The sequence below is a fragment of the Lontra canadensis genome, unplaced genomic scaffold (genome assembly GCF_010015895.1).
Source record: "Lontra canadensis isolate GAN:19392208 unplaced genomic scaffold, GSC_riverotter_1.0 scaffold43, whole genome shotgun sequence".
Classification (NCBI taxonomy): domain Eukaryota; kingdom Metazoa; phylum Chordata; class Mammalia; order Carnivora; family Mustelidae; genus Lontra; species Lontra canadensis.
The window spans coordinates 223009-235082 of record NW_022631037.1 but is presented as its reverse complement, the minus strand read 5'-3'; the positions used below and the strand labels follow the sequence as shown (position 1 = coordinate 235082).

General features: G+C 56.1%; 1 protein-coding gene across 2 annotated transcripts; it reads left to right on the top strand.

The window, feature by feature from the left end:
• Window positions 1-730: 730 nt before the first annotated feature.
• Window positions 731-5458, top strand: MRM1 (mitochondrial rRNA methyltransferase 1). 2 transcript variants are annotated; one of them, XM_032871819.1, is made up of 5 exons: window positions 731-1407; window positions 1602-1695; window positions 3507-3639; window positions 3741-3860; window positions 4098-5458. In XM_032871819.1, the coding sequence occupies exons 1-5, from the start codon at window positions 839-841 to the stop codon at window positions 4253-4255; spliced, it is 1074 nt and encodes a 357-aa protein (XP_032727710.1). In that variant the 5' UTR covers window positions 731-838; the 3' UTR covers window positions 4256-5458. The 2 variants fall into 2 exon arrangements, with proteins under 2 accessions (XP_032727710.1, XP_032727709.1); XM_032871818.1 differs by having other exon boundaries at window positions 4073-5458.
• The last annotated feature ends 6616 nt before the right edge of the window (window positions 5459-12074 follow it).

Sequence of the window (12074 nt, the reverse complement as noted above, 5' to 3'; positions counted from 1 at the left end):
GGGTTGAGTCTTGAAAATGGGTAGGAGTTTGCCAGCCAGGAAAGGGGACAACAGTGGAGACCAGGGTGGGAGTCTGACTGAGCAGGCAGTGTTGTGGGAACCACACGGAACAAACACAGTGCGGTGGCGAGACAGGGCTGGAATGGAAGCTCCTGCCGGGATCAGCCAAGGTCTGAGTGCCGAGCAAGGAGACTGCCCGTGACCCATGGGCTGTGGGCCAAGGGCATCAGTTGGCTAATCAGCAGGCGTGGGACAGGCACAGAGCTGTCACTTAGAGAATCTGACATCACGGGATAGGAAGCTACTGCTGGGATCCTGCTGACGGATGCTGAGGGTTTGACAGAGCAGTGGAGAGGCTGGGATGCAGAAGTTTCTAAGGAAAATCACCAGCGCCCGGGCGGTGGGCTGGATGTTGGGAGGGAGTCACCCCCAGTGACCTCGTTGAACACCTGGCCTTTGCTGGTGCCCCGGTGAGTGTGGCCCTCCAGCCTCAGGGACCTCTTGGGACCTGGAAGGGCGCGGAATGAAGTGGCCGGTAGGGGTGGCTCGGCGGGCGGCGGGTACAGGAGTGCCTCTGCTCATCCAGCCCTGTGGGAGGCGCTGTGGGCACGGCCTGGCGGCCAGGCTTGCGCAGTGCGTCTGCGGGCAGGGGGCGGGCCGCCTGAACCCGGAAGTGCGGTAGCCCACGTGGGAGGCGGGGAGGGGTCGGCTGTGGTTCCGCTCCCTGGTTTTGGGTAGTCTTTCCGATTGAGTCCAGACCATTGGTCCCCTTATCCATGCTGGGGGCCGGGAGCGGGCACCGGCGGGAGTGAGCGCTCCTGATGACGCTGCAGGGGCAATGGCCATGGCACTGCTCTGGGCCGTCGGGGTCTCGAGTTGGGGTTGCTCGGGTCGCCACCTCGCGCGTCATTTCTCCCGAGCGGCGGGGCGTGAGGAGCGGCCAGGCGGGGAGGAGCTGAGACGCCTGCTGTTGGATGACCTGGCGCCGACCCCGCGCTCTGAGCGGGGACTGGAACTTCTGTTTGGCCTGTCCCCTTGTCTCCTGGCCCTGCGGGCCGCCCGTCGCCGCGTGGCCAGGCTCCTGCTCCAGGCCGGCAGGTCCGGGTTGCAGGGAGAGCGGGCCGAGCTGCTCCGGGTGGCAGAGGCGCGGGACATCCCAGTTCTGCGGCTCAGACGGCAGAAGCTGGACGCCCTGTTGCGCTCCCAGGTCCATCAGGGCGTCTGCATGGAGGTCAGCCCGCTGAAGCCTCGGCCTTGGACGGAGGTCGGGGAGGCGAGGCCAGGCGACGACCCCCAGCAGCTGTGGCTCGTCCTCGAGAGGCTCCAGGATCCCCGCAATCTTGGGTCCGTGCTGCGTTCTGCTCACTTCCTCGGAGTGGATAAAGTCATCACCACCGGGAGAAACAGGCACGGTCGTCCCTTACTCCCCATGTGCCCCAGTTTGGGGCGCAGCCGAGTTTCTAAGCTCCTTGATCCTTGTTTCCTCAGCCAGGCCTCCCCATCGCCAGAATTCTCACCCTTAACCCTTGGGGGGCCAGGGGAGGGCAGGGCACCGGGGTTGAGATTTCCCAGCTTAAAGCGGGTCGTGGGGAAATTTACAGCTGCCCGCTCACTCCAGTAGTCAGCAAAGCCAGCGCCGGGGCTATGGAGGTGATGGACGTGTTCTCCACTGATGACCTAGCCGGTTTTCTACAGGTAATGGCGGGGAGGGGGGCGGTGAGTAAAAGAACAGAAATGAGCCAAGCTCAGTTTCTCCGAGGGCACTCATCCAGCCTCTGATGGAGGAAGGGGAGGATGTTGGCATCGTTCCCTACGTCCTTCCAAACCCCTTTGGGAAGGAAGGGATCCTGGAATTTTCGAAACCATAAATAGAGCAGAATCTGAAGTTAGAGATTTCCTAGCTTCTTACCTTTACCTCACTCCTTCCCCAGGCGTACCTCTTGCCCCTGAGGCTAGTGTACCTCCGAGCCTCACTGCCTTCTCAGTAGGTTGTCAGGAAATGGGTTTTTTTTGATCAGCTGTGGGAAGCTGGTGGCCAGGAGTCCTGCAGTAGGGGCCCAGCTTGAAAGGCTGTTTGAAGAAGGACAGACTAATCTATGTCTTTCCCCTCGCTCTGCCCCCACACAAAAAAATAAAAAACCCAAACAAACCCCACCACCACCACCAACAACAATAAGAAACAACTTTGATATCCAGGAAGGGGTAAACCTAAGAAACCCCCACTCCTGGTCCAGGTTCCAGTCTTCGGCTGTGCTTCTCTTGTTGGACACAAGGGGGCAGTCTTGCCTTGCATTTGGCGGCTTCCTTGACCAGCCAACCCCCTCAAGGCTTCCAGGCCCAGTCCTTGGATCTGTTTCCTTACGTGTTCATTTCTTAGTTTCACCCAGTCTCAAGGCTTTAAATTCTACCTATACTTGGATGCCTCCCAGGTGTACATCCTAGCCTGGATCTTACTCGTGAGCCCCAGATTCAACAGCTGCTTTTGTTATCATAGGGGCATTTCAAACTCCCCATTTCCTTCTCTAGGCTTGCCCAGACCAGGCAAGAGCGACTGCATCCCTTTGTTTAGGCCTGGAGCCGTGGTGGGCCTTGATTCTTCGTCCTGCTCTCCCACCCCGTGGCCCACCTACCCGCAGATTCTTTTGGTTTTACCTTGAAGTTATTTTTGTATTCCCACCAAGCCTCCCCATTGCTTCAGCTCCCACTCCCGCCTCTCTTGCCTGTATTAGTGCGGAAACGACCTCACCAGCCTTCTTCTGTTGGCTCTCAACATAGCTGGCAGAGTGAGTCTGTTGGAACATGTTAGACCATCTTACCTCTGCTCAAAACCTTTCAAAGCCTTTACAGCTCTCCCAGAGTAAGCTAAAGTCCTCCCAGTGGCCTTTGCGGTCCTGCCTTAGGTGCCCCTCGTTTCCCTCTCCAGTCCCAGCTGCTCCCTCCCTGCAGGCCACCACCTTACTGGTGTGCTGTTCCTCACACATGTCCCATAAGCACCAGCCTCTCAGCCTTTGCATTTACTCATCTCTGCCTAGATTCTCCTCCTCCTCCTCCTCCTCCTCCTTCTTCTTCTTCTCCTCCATCTTCTTCTTTTTTAAGATTTTATTTATTTATTTGACAGAGAGATCACAGGTAGGCAGAGCAGAGAGAGGTGGAAGCAGGCTCCCTGCTGAGCAGAGAGCCCGATGTGGCGCTTGATCCCAGGACCCTGAGATCATGACCTGAGCTGAAGGTAGAGACTTAACCCACTGAGCCACCCAGGTGCCCCTGCTGTCCAGTGTCACCTCAGTGAGGCCCACCCTAATCACCTTTCTGCTGGGTGGCTGGGATTTTGGCCTGTTTCGTTCCTTGCCCTGTCCCCAGAGCCTAGAACAGAGCCTGTCCATTCTAAGGGCTTAGTAACTATTGACTGAATTGAGGGATCAGTGACTATACGGGCAAGTCCAGCCCCTCTCCTGGGGCTCTGATGAAAGTTTGGTGAGCTAGAACTTGATTTTTTTCTTTGACAGGCCAAATCCCGGCAGGGCTGGCTCGTGGCTGGTACAGTGAGCTGCCCAGGGCCTGAGATTTCCCCGTCCTCTGATATCCCCATCACTAGCTGCTTGGAGTTCCTCTGGGACCGGCCTACTCTCCTAGTGCTGGGTAGGTAGATGGCCCTGCTTTTCCGTGTTCAGATGTGCATGTCCCAAGCACCTGTGTGTCCAGCTGGGGCCTCCTTAACCCTGTGTCTCTGTGCCCTGCAGGGAACGAGGGCTCTGGCCTGTCCCTGGCAGTTCAAGCCTCCTGCCAGCTTCTCCTTACCATCCTGCCCGGCCGCCAGCTGCCTCCTGGACTTGAGTCCTTGAATGTCTCCGTGGCTGCAGGTGAGTCTCCTGTGGCCCGGCTTCCTGCCCTCTGATCGCCCACGCACAGCTCCTTCACCCTAAACAAGTTTCTCTTTCTCTGTCTCAGTCACTTTCTGTGCCAGAGGGGGAAAGTGTATCCTTTCGAGGATAAAACAAGGGACTGCCAGCCAGTGGTCCTTCCTTCTCTCCATCCTCTCCCTTCCCCTTGGCCTTTTTGTCTCTTGGTGCAGGAATTCTTCTTCACTCCATTTGCAGCCAGAGGAAAGGTTCCCCTGGGGAAGGGAAGAGAGAGCACCTTCTCCAAGACCCCCGAGAACCCTCCACCGCGTCAGAAGGGCCTGGACTGGCGCAGCACCCAGGACTGTCCTCAGGATCGGAACAAGAGAGGCAGAATGGGAGCTGACTTGGACTGAGTCATGTGTGCTTGAGGGCACACATACTCTCACCCTCAAATGTGCTGGAGTCTCTTACCCAAGAGTGCACCCAGGCCCCTGTTTACTAACCACTGTCTTGTGGGGCAGTGAGCTCTGCAGAAGAGATCAGAGGAAGGTTGTTTCCTGTTTTGATTTTGGCCTTGTCGTTGGAGCTGGCGGCTTGTTCATCTCCAGGATGTCCTGGGCCCTGCCTGGATGTCAAGACATCAGAAGGGAATCGGGCAGGCCAGTCCAGGTGTCCTGTTCCTCTTGAACCAGTGTGAGAATGTAGAGAGAGGCCTGGGTTTCTCTTGTGGATGAGACAGGTACAAATCCAGGCTCAAACCCTGCCCCAGTGGGGGCTTCCTCCTCCTGCGCCTGCCTTGCCAGGGGTCTTTGTGAGGATCAAATAAAATCACCTGGGCCGCTGTGTCTTATTCCTCCACTAGGTGGCAGCCTCGCTCTTCGAGCCGCAGTCTCCGTGGCAGCCTATGTGGCTACCTGGGGAGAAGCTTGGCCATGGCCCCTAGAGAGGCAAGGAAAAGATTAGCAAACGACTCTCTCCTCCCTGGCCCTCCAGAACCCCCTCCCCAGCGACCCATCGGTGCACCTCTGAGAAAGGAACCGATGAACCCCAGAACTGGCCTTTGGTCCTCTGAGATAGTGAGCACAGGGTCGCTGTCAATTATACAGGTGGGTTTGGTCTTCTCCCACAGAGTCCTGTAAGTGGAGCAGAAGCCCCCAGCACAAGCAGCTTAGAGCAGTCTTGGCTGCACATTGGAACCATCTGGCAAGCTTTCAGAAACAACTGACGCTGGGGACCCACCCCCAGAGAACCTGATGTAAATGGTTGGAGGGCAGCCTGGATATCAGAATTGTTAAAGGCCCAGAATGCGTCTGCTGTGTAGTCCTGGTTGAGCACCACTGGAACAGGGTTTCTGGACCTCGGCAGTCTTGACATTCGTTGTGATGGCTTGTCCCGTGCACTGTAGGATGTTCAGGCTTCTCCCCCACTGGATGCGGGTGGCATGCCCTGCCCCCTGTTTTGACAAGCAAACGTGTCTGCAGACATGGCCACACGCCCCCACGGAGGACACAGTTGCACAGTTGCTCCTAGTTGAGAACCACTGCTCTGGAGCCTGGATCTGGAGGACGACAACCCAAGTTCAAATTCTGATTGCTGTGTGACCTCGGGCAAGTTCCCTTCCCGAGTTGTGCAAGGACAGAGAGGGCAACGTGAGCTCGCTCGGAGCCCCCTTCACAGTGATGCTCCGTAAATTGTAGCTCCCTTTTCTCTGTGGAATGAATTTATCTTGGAATTTTGGTGGGGATGTCAGTTTAGAAAGACATTAAAAGGGCTTAAGATTGCTCTAAAGTCAGAATTTTTTGTCTCAAGGAAGAGGAAGAAACCCTTCCATAAAACTCCACAGATCTCTCTACCACATCGGGCCCCTCGAGCTGTCCGGCGTCAACTCCCACACAGGTTCTGACTTCTGGCACAGTGCAGCTTTGGGCATGTTAATGGCCTCCCCCATCCCTGCTGCACTCTTGGCCACAGGCCTGATGTGGTTCTGAACCTTGGCTGCACCTTAGATGGGCTTGAGGGTGTGCATGGCAGTGGCGGTGGTTGGGGGGGGGTGCACCTTTACTGTTCCAGATGCCCAGAGGCATCAGGCTAATGCGATCAGAATCTCAGGGGAAGGAGACCGGTCCCGTGTTTCTTCAAGCTCCCCAGTTGATACCAATGTGCTGCTGGGGTCAAGAATCATTGGTCTTCGAACCACCTTCTCATGTCTAAGAAACTCCGTCTAAATCCTCTGCCCCCGTGCTTTTGAACGCATGTCTGAAGGTTTGGGCCAGTTGACCTTTCCTCTGTCCCTAACGTTCTCAAGGAGGTGCTGGGTTCAGCCCCAGTTCCATGGTTTCTGGCCTGGACGACTTCCTAGCATCTGTAGGATGGGGATAGTACCCTCAGTGCCTATTCCCGCTGGCCCCTCCCCAACCAGGATCTGTAGAAATGAAAGTTTTAGTAAAATGCATTCTAGACATCCAAGCTCTGTGCACCCCAGGACCAGCACCTGGTAACACAGACGTGCATAGAACCGCTCAGTTTACGTGTGGAGTTGCCTGGACCACGGGATCCCCAGATAGTTCGGTCACACGTTACCGTGAGTGTTTCTGTGATGTGTGTTTGGATGAGATGGGCATTGAAGTTGAGGGCGCCTGTCTGGCTCAGTTGGAAGAACACATGACACTTGATTTCAGGGTTGTAAGTTGGAGCTTCACGTTGGGTGTGGAGATTATTAATAAATAAACAGATTACTAATAAACAAACTTTAAATTGGTAGACTGAGTGAGGCAGAGTGCCCTTTCCAGTGTGGGTGGGCCTCATTCAATCAACGGAAGGCCTGAACAGGGGCAAAAAAAAAAAAAAAAAAAAAAAAAAGGTCTGGCTGTTCCCTAAGAATTCTTCCCTCCCTCTGGAACCGAAACGGGCTCTTCCTGGTCTGGAGCCTGTGGGCCTTCGGATGGGAACCACATCCTCGCTCTCCAGGGCCCCAGTTGCTGACTCACCTGGCAGAGCCGGGATTTGCCAGGTTTACAATCCCAGGAGCCAAGTCTTCAGAATAAACGAGCAAGCATGTGTACATGTGGATGGAGATATGGGTATAGATACACACCACTGCTCAGCTCTGAGTCTCAGGAGAATCCAGACTCCTTGGCTTGAGGGAAACGAATGGAGATGTCACGGTACAGGTACACGGACAGCACAGAATTGAGCTCTGCTCTCTACAGCCAAACCCAGCTTGGAACCTAGATGGTGGGGTTGGGGCTCCTCGGGGTTCCCAGCCTGCTCTCCTGCCCACAGACTCCTGTGTACTGTCTAGATCAAACCAGCTTTGGGCATGCTGGGTTCATCAGCTTTCTGGTCCCAGGAGTCTGAACCATCTAGAGGGCCACTCCCAGGGCTACCAGCCATGCAAGGGGGGCTCTTACTGCTTCATTCCCTGGGCAGCACCCTGGATGGCCTCTGGGAAGGCAGGTTCACTCGAACCAAAGGGTATTGAGGCCAGAATTACCCGCCGAGCACTCATCGATATGTAGTTCTGTAAACTAGACATGAAGGCAGAGAGAAAGCACCTGAGACCCCAAGGCCAAGGATGGTGGGGATTTCCTTGGGGTGGCCTCCGGGGCATGCCACAGAGCAAGCTTGGGGAGATACACAGGCCCCGGGGAGGCTGTGGCTCCGGCTCTGAAGCGGGGCCGGCTGGGGGCCCATCTCCTGGAGGCCATGGTCAGGATGAAGCCAGAGAGGAGCAGGGGTGGTAAAGAACGTGACCCTGGCTGTTAGGTAGTGCTTTGAGTTCCAACTCTGACTTGCTAGTTGCATGAGTGTGGACATACCCTTAACTTCTTCGCGTCATTGCACTGGGGTGCAGACTCCAGGAGCTTGCACACTCCCAGTCCTGGAGGAGCGGGGCAGCTGTTCTTGCCCCACTAGAAGGCACTGGCTCTGCTGTGCTACCAGCCTGGCCTCAGTTTCCCCAGAGAGTCCAGGGCCTGTTCCAGCTGCAACACACGATTTACCCCTGAGAGCAGCTGGAGGGAGTCGGAGAGGGGAGGGAGTTAAAATGACATTGTCAAGATCTTCCTTTTTCAGGGCTCCCCAGCCAAGAGGGGAAGGGGCTCAGAAGATTGGTATTCCAGAAGAGCCGAATTGTGGCCAGTACCTCCAGCCCCCTGCAGGGCTGGAATTATTTTTATTTTTATTTTTTGGCAGGAGACTAAATTGCCAGCTCCCTCCCCCAGGCTGAGGTCCTAAATGAGACCTTCCCCCATCACTCTGACAGGGCCAGGCGCCAGGGATCCCCACAGTTTGTAAATGTAATCAACCTTGAGGTCTCTGGCTTCCACAGGTGCAATTAGCATGCCCATCTGCTAATCCCTGATTAATGATGTTTACAAACATGGGACTCCAGTCCCTCTGCTCTTGGAGCTCCTCAGCCCCTCCCTCCAGGACCAGAGGCAGGGGTCTTCCTAACAGCCCCCCCCCACACACAAAAACACACACTATCTTTAGGCCAATATCCCTCTCCATCCCCTTCCCCAGGCAGTGGGCAGAGCTGGAGGTCCCTCCTTGGAGCGCCCTGGTCCAACTCCCATTGCTCACAAAGGGGAAGAGGACCCAGAAAGAGCGGGCTGGGAGAGTATGAGGCTCAGTGGTGGGGCTAGGATCCAGCTCTTCCCTCTTTCTCCCTGGTTCTGGAATCTGGATACAGGGTGGGCTCCCTGCCTTTCTTCACCACGCCAGCTCCGGCTCGGGTCCACATGTACAGGCCTCCCTGCATGGGGGTGTGAGTTCCCCACACCAGGGCGTCCCCCCCACCCCTGGTCCCAAGGGTTGGACTCCTCTGTTTCCAGACAGGGGAACGTTTCTACTCCACCCACCTTCCTACTGAGGACCTCGTGGGTCCATGCCCAGAGGTGCAGTAGCAAAAGCAGTAAGAATGCAGATTTCTGAGTCAGACAGTCCTGGGTCCAAACATTGGCTCTGCCTCAGGCCAGTCGCTTAACCCAGCGGAGCCTCAGTTTCTCCACCTGTAAAATGGAGACAAGGATGGTGCCTACCGCACAGCTCATTGAGATGATTCATTACTGGACTTAGGAAGTGGACTTTGCACAGTGCATGGGACACAGTAGGTGCTTAATAATGGGAGCTTTTCATTGTGGTGAAAATGATGATGATGGTAAGATGGTGATGGTAATGATGAGAAGGGAGGCCTCTGAGGCTACAAAGATGCCCAAGAGCTTCCTCTTCTCCCCTCACCCTCCTCTCTGGGGAGAAGGGCAGGTCCCAGCTCATTACTGGTGGGGGCTAGGGTGGAGGTGTCAGATTGGAATCACTCCTGGGTCTGTTCACAGCTTCTTGGTTTCATTAACACCTCCCTGGTGGTCTTCAGCTCATCCTACTGGGGGAGGTGCTCCAGAAAGTTCTAACTGCCCCCTATGTAGCTGGAGCTCAGCGTGGCCCGCTCTGAGGTCTGGACTCCCATGCACACAGAGAGGGTTTTATGTGGCAGAGAGGTGGCCACTGGCCAGGAGGCTGTCACTGTCCCCCCACCCCCCATCCTCCACCCCCCAGTCCTGGAGGCCTGGTCAGGGGACACAGTACCTGAGGCTCCCCCCTTTCTTTTCCCTCCCCCATCAACCTGTCCTCGGTAAGTTCTAGTCTCCCAGCCGCAGGGCATCCTGATCTGGACACTTTGTTCCTTTCAAATCTGTGCCTCGGGGTGAGCAGCACGGTCTGGGGGTTCTAATCCTGGTCCGCCTTTTCCTAGCGGGATGACTTCTCTAGCTTCTATCCAACAGGGTTACCATCCCTGTGGTGGGGTAGCACGGGACCCAGGAAGCTGTGAACGCTCAGTAATGGCAGAATTGTTGCTTTGCAAACACACCTGCTCTCTGAATTATCTTTCTAAACTGCAGAACCTTGTTTAGCCGCCTGCCGGTGGGGGTGGGGGAGCCGCCACGTTTAGAGAAGCAGGAAAGGGCGAAAGCTCTGCCCCAGTTAATTGTCCCAGTTTCTTCCCCAGACTGGGAAAAGGAGTGGGGCTGGTCGGTGAATTAGGACCAGGAGATTTAGATCTTGAGCCCTGGGAAGGCAGCTTCTAAACCAGGTTCCCCCTCCAGACACTCCAAGAAGGATTCTTATGGAAATGGCTGTCCTTCGCCCCCCGCTGTGCCCCCTCTGCCACCATATTCCATTTCCGAGGACACCCTTCACCAGCTGTGGGCCAGCCCCTCCCTCCCTGCCCTGGCCCCCCCGCAGCGGCTGAACGTGGCCCTCCCTGCTTTCTCCCGCCACCTCTGCCTCTCCCCTTCCCTTCAGACTCAGGGGCTTTTTTTTCCCCGCTGAGGTTTGTGGGTGTCTGAAGAGAGATTCCATGAAAAGTGTCACCTTTTGTGATTGATCCATAGTCTCAAAAAAATGTCAGTGGGCTGAGCAGTTTCCTCTGGAAAGGAGAAACCAAGGCCCAAATCCGCAAGCCAAGAGGGCGGCAAGACGGTGGGGCTTGGTTCCTTCTTGCAAGTAGCCCTTTGGCCCCCTGCAGACCTCTGAAAGCCCCTCCAACCTCTGGGAGTCCCCTACCCACTCCCATCCTTTACAGAGCAGGGCAGGAATGAGCTTTCCTCATGTTATATTCCCTGGTGCCCAGGGCCAGGCACATACAGAAGGTTTAAAAATCACAAATGAACACGGGAATGGGTCCTGAGGTTGAAGATGAGCTTCCTCCCCCTCATCCTCTGTTGTCAGCTTAGGGCAAATCTCAGCACAACTCCCGCTGGCCCTCCCCTCCCACTTTCTGAGAAGGCAAGACGCAAATGGTTCCCCAGCCGCAGCTGCTCTTGATTCTCTGAAACAAAGGAGCTAATGGAGAGCAAGGCGATGCTCTGCGGAACCCCTCGGCCCTCGGTCCTGCTGAGACCCATCTGTATCTGGGTCTTGCACAGATGCCCTTCCTGTAATGGGGGGACTAGCGGTGGGTCAGGCACTGAGAGGGGCTGGATCTTGTTTGCATCAGAGTCCTGAGGCCAACACGCATACTTCAAACAGTCTCCCCGTGGCGGGTATGGGACCCTGAAGCCGTGTGCGTGCAGCAGGATGATGATGGTGATGGGGACGGTGATGGTGCTAACGTTTATCACGTACTTACCATGTGCTAACGATTTTACAAGCCTCGTCTCATTTAATCCTCATGAAGGTTTGGTGTAAGCACTGGATAGGAAACTGGGGCCCAGAGAGGTTAAGTAACTTGCCTAAACTCATGCGGAGGCAATCGGAAGGGTTTGGAGGGGGTGGGGGATGGAGGGTCAGGAGCCAGGCTTGGCAGGAGAGGACCTCCAGCTCAAGCATCCACCAGGAGGCCTGCAGCTGGGGAGGCCAAGCCCAATCCGCACACAGCCACCCTCCCCACACCCCCATCACACCCAGCCTCCCCCCCACCCACAATACCCCCAGCCCTCTCCCTGCTCCACCTCTCCTGAACCATCCCTACAAAGCCCCCCACTCAGCTGTGGGGTATATGCCCCAGCAGGGAGGCCAGAGTAGATGGCATGGAGTACCAAGGGATGCAGCAAAAGAAACTGAACTCACAGAGACCCCAGACAGGTTTTAATCCTGGCCCTGCTCCCAAATAAAGGCTTGGGCCTCTGTCAACTTTCTTAACCTCTGAGCTTGGTGTCCTTCCTATAAAATGGCATCAGTAACTTTTCTCCCAGGGTTGTGCTGGGGTTTGAGAAAAGATGCTCATGGCACGTAGTAGGCCTTCAAGGACTCTTCCTTGCCCATGTCTTCCTTCCTTCTCAGGGGCCTCCCTTCTGTGTCTGCCTCCTTGCCCTTCCTAGCTTGGGGTCTGGAGCCCCTCTCTCAGCTCTGCCTGTTTCTTGATGATCTCTGGACTGTATGCATGTCACTGGGGGCTCCCTGTTGCTGCTCCCTTTCTGGGGCTGTGTCTCCATACCCTGTCTGTCCCTCGCCTTGCCTCTCCCCTGGTTCCCGATACCCTGGGGGCTGATCGATGGCAGCCGCTGGTTATCGATTGGGGTGGGCGTCCAAGTGTGGCTGCTAGAGGCCGATATTGATGGACTAGATTGGTGCCCGGGCTGCTTGGAATGGCAGTTGGGGAGCCTGGGGCTGCACGGGAAGTGGGGCCTCCCCTCCCCTGCCAGGACCTGGGAGTGGGAGTCCTTAAAGCTGCAGACCCCGCCAGCTAGGATGGGAGTAGAGGATGGAACAGAGGGCCTCTGAGGATGGAAG

Coding starts and splice junctions, on each gene's coding strand:
- MRM1 (XM_032871818.1), top strand. CDS start 839: ATGGCCATGGCACTGCTCTGGGCCGTCGGGGTCTCGAGTTGGGGTTGC. Junction 1,408..1,601: donor ATCACCACCGGGAGAAACAG/GCACGGTCGTCC, acceptor GGAAATTTACAG/CTGCCCGCTCACTCCAGTAG. Junction 3,640..3,740: donor GCCTACTCTCCTAGTGCTGG/GTAGGTAGATGG, acceptor TGTGCCCTGCAG/GGAACGAGGGCTCTGGCCTG.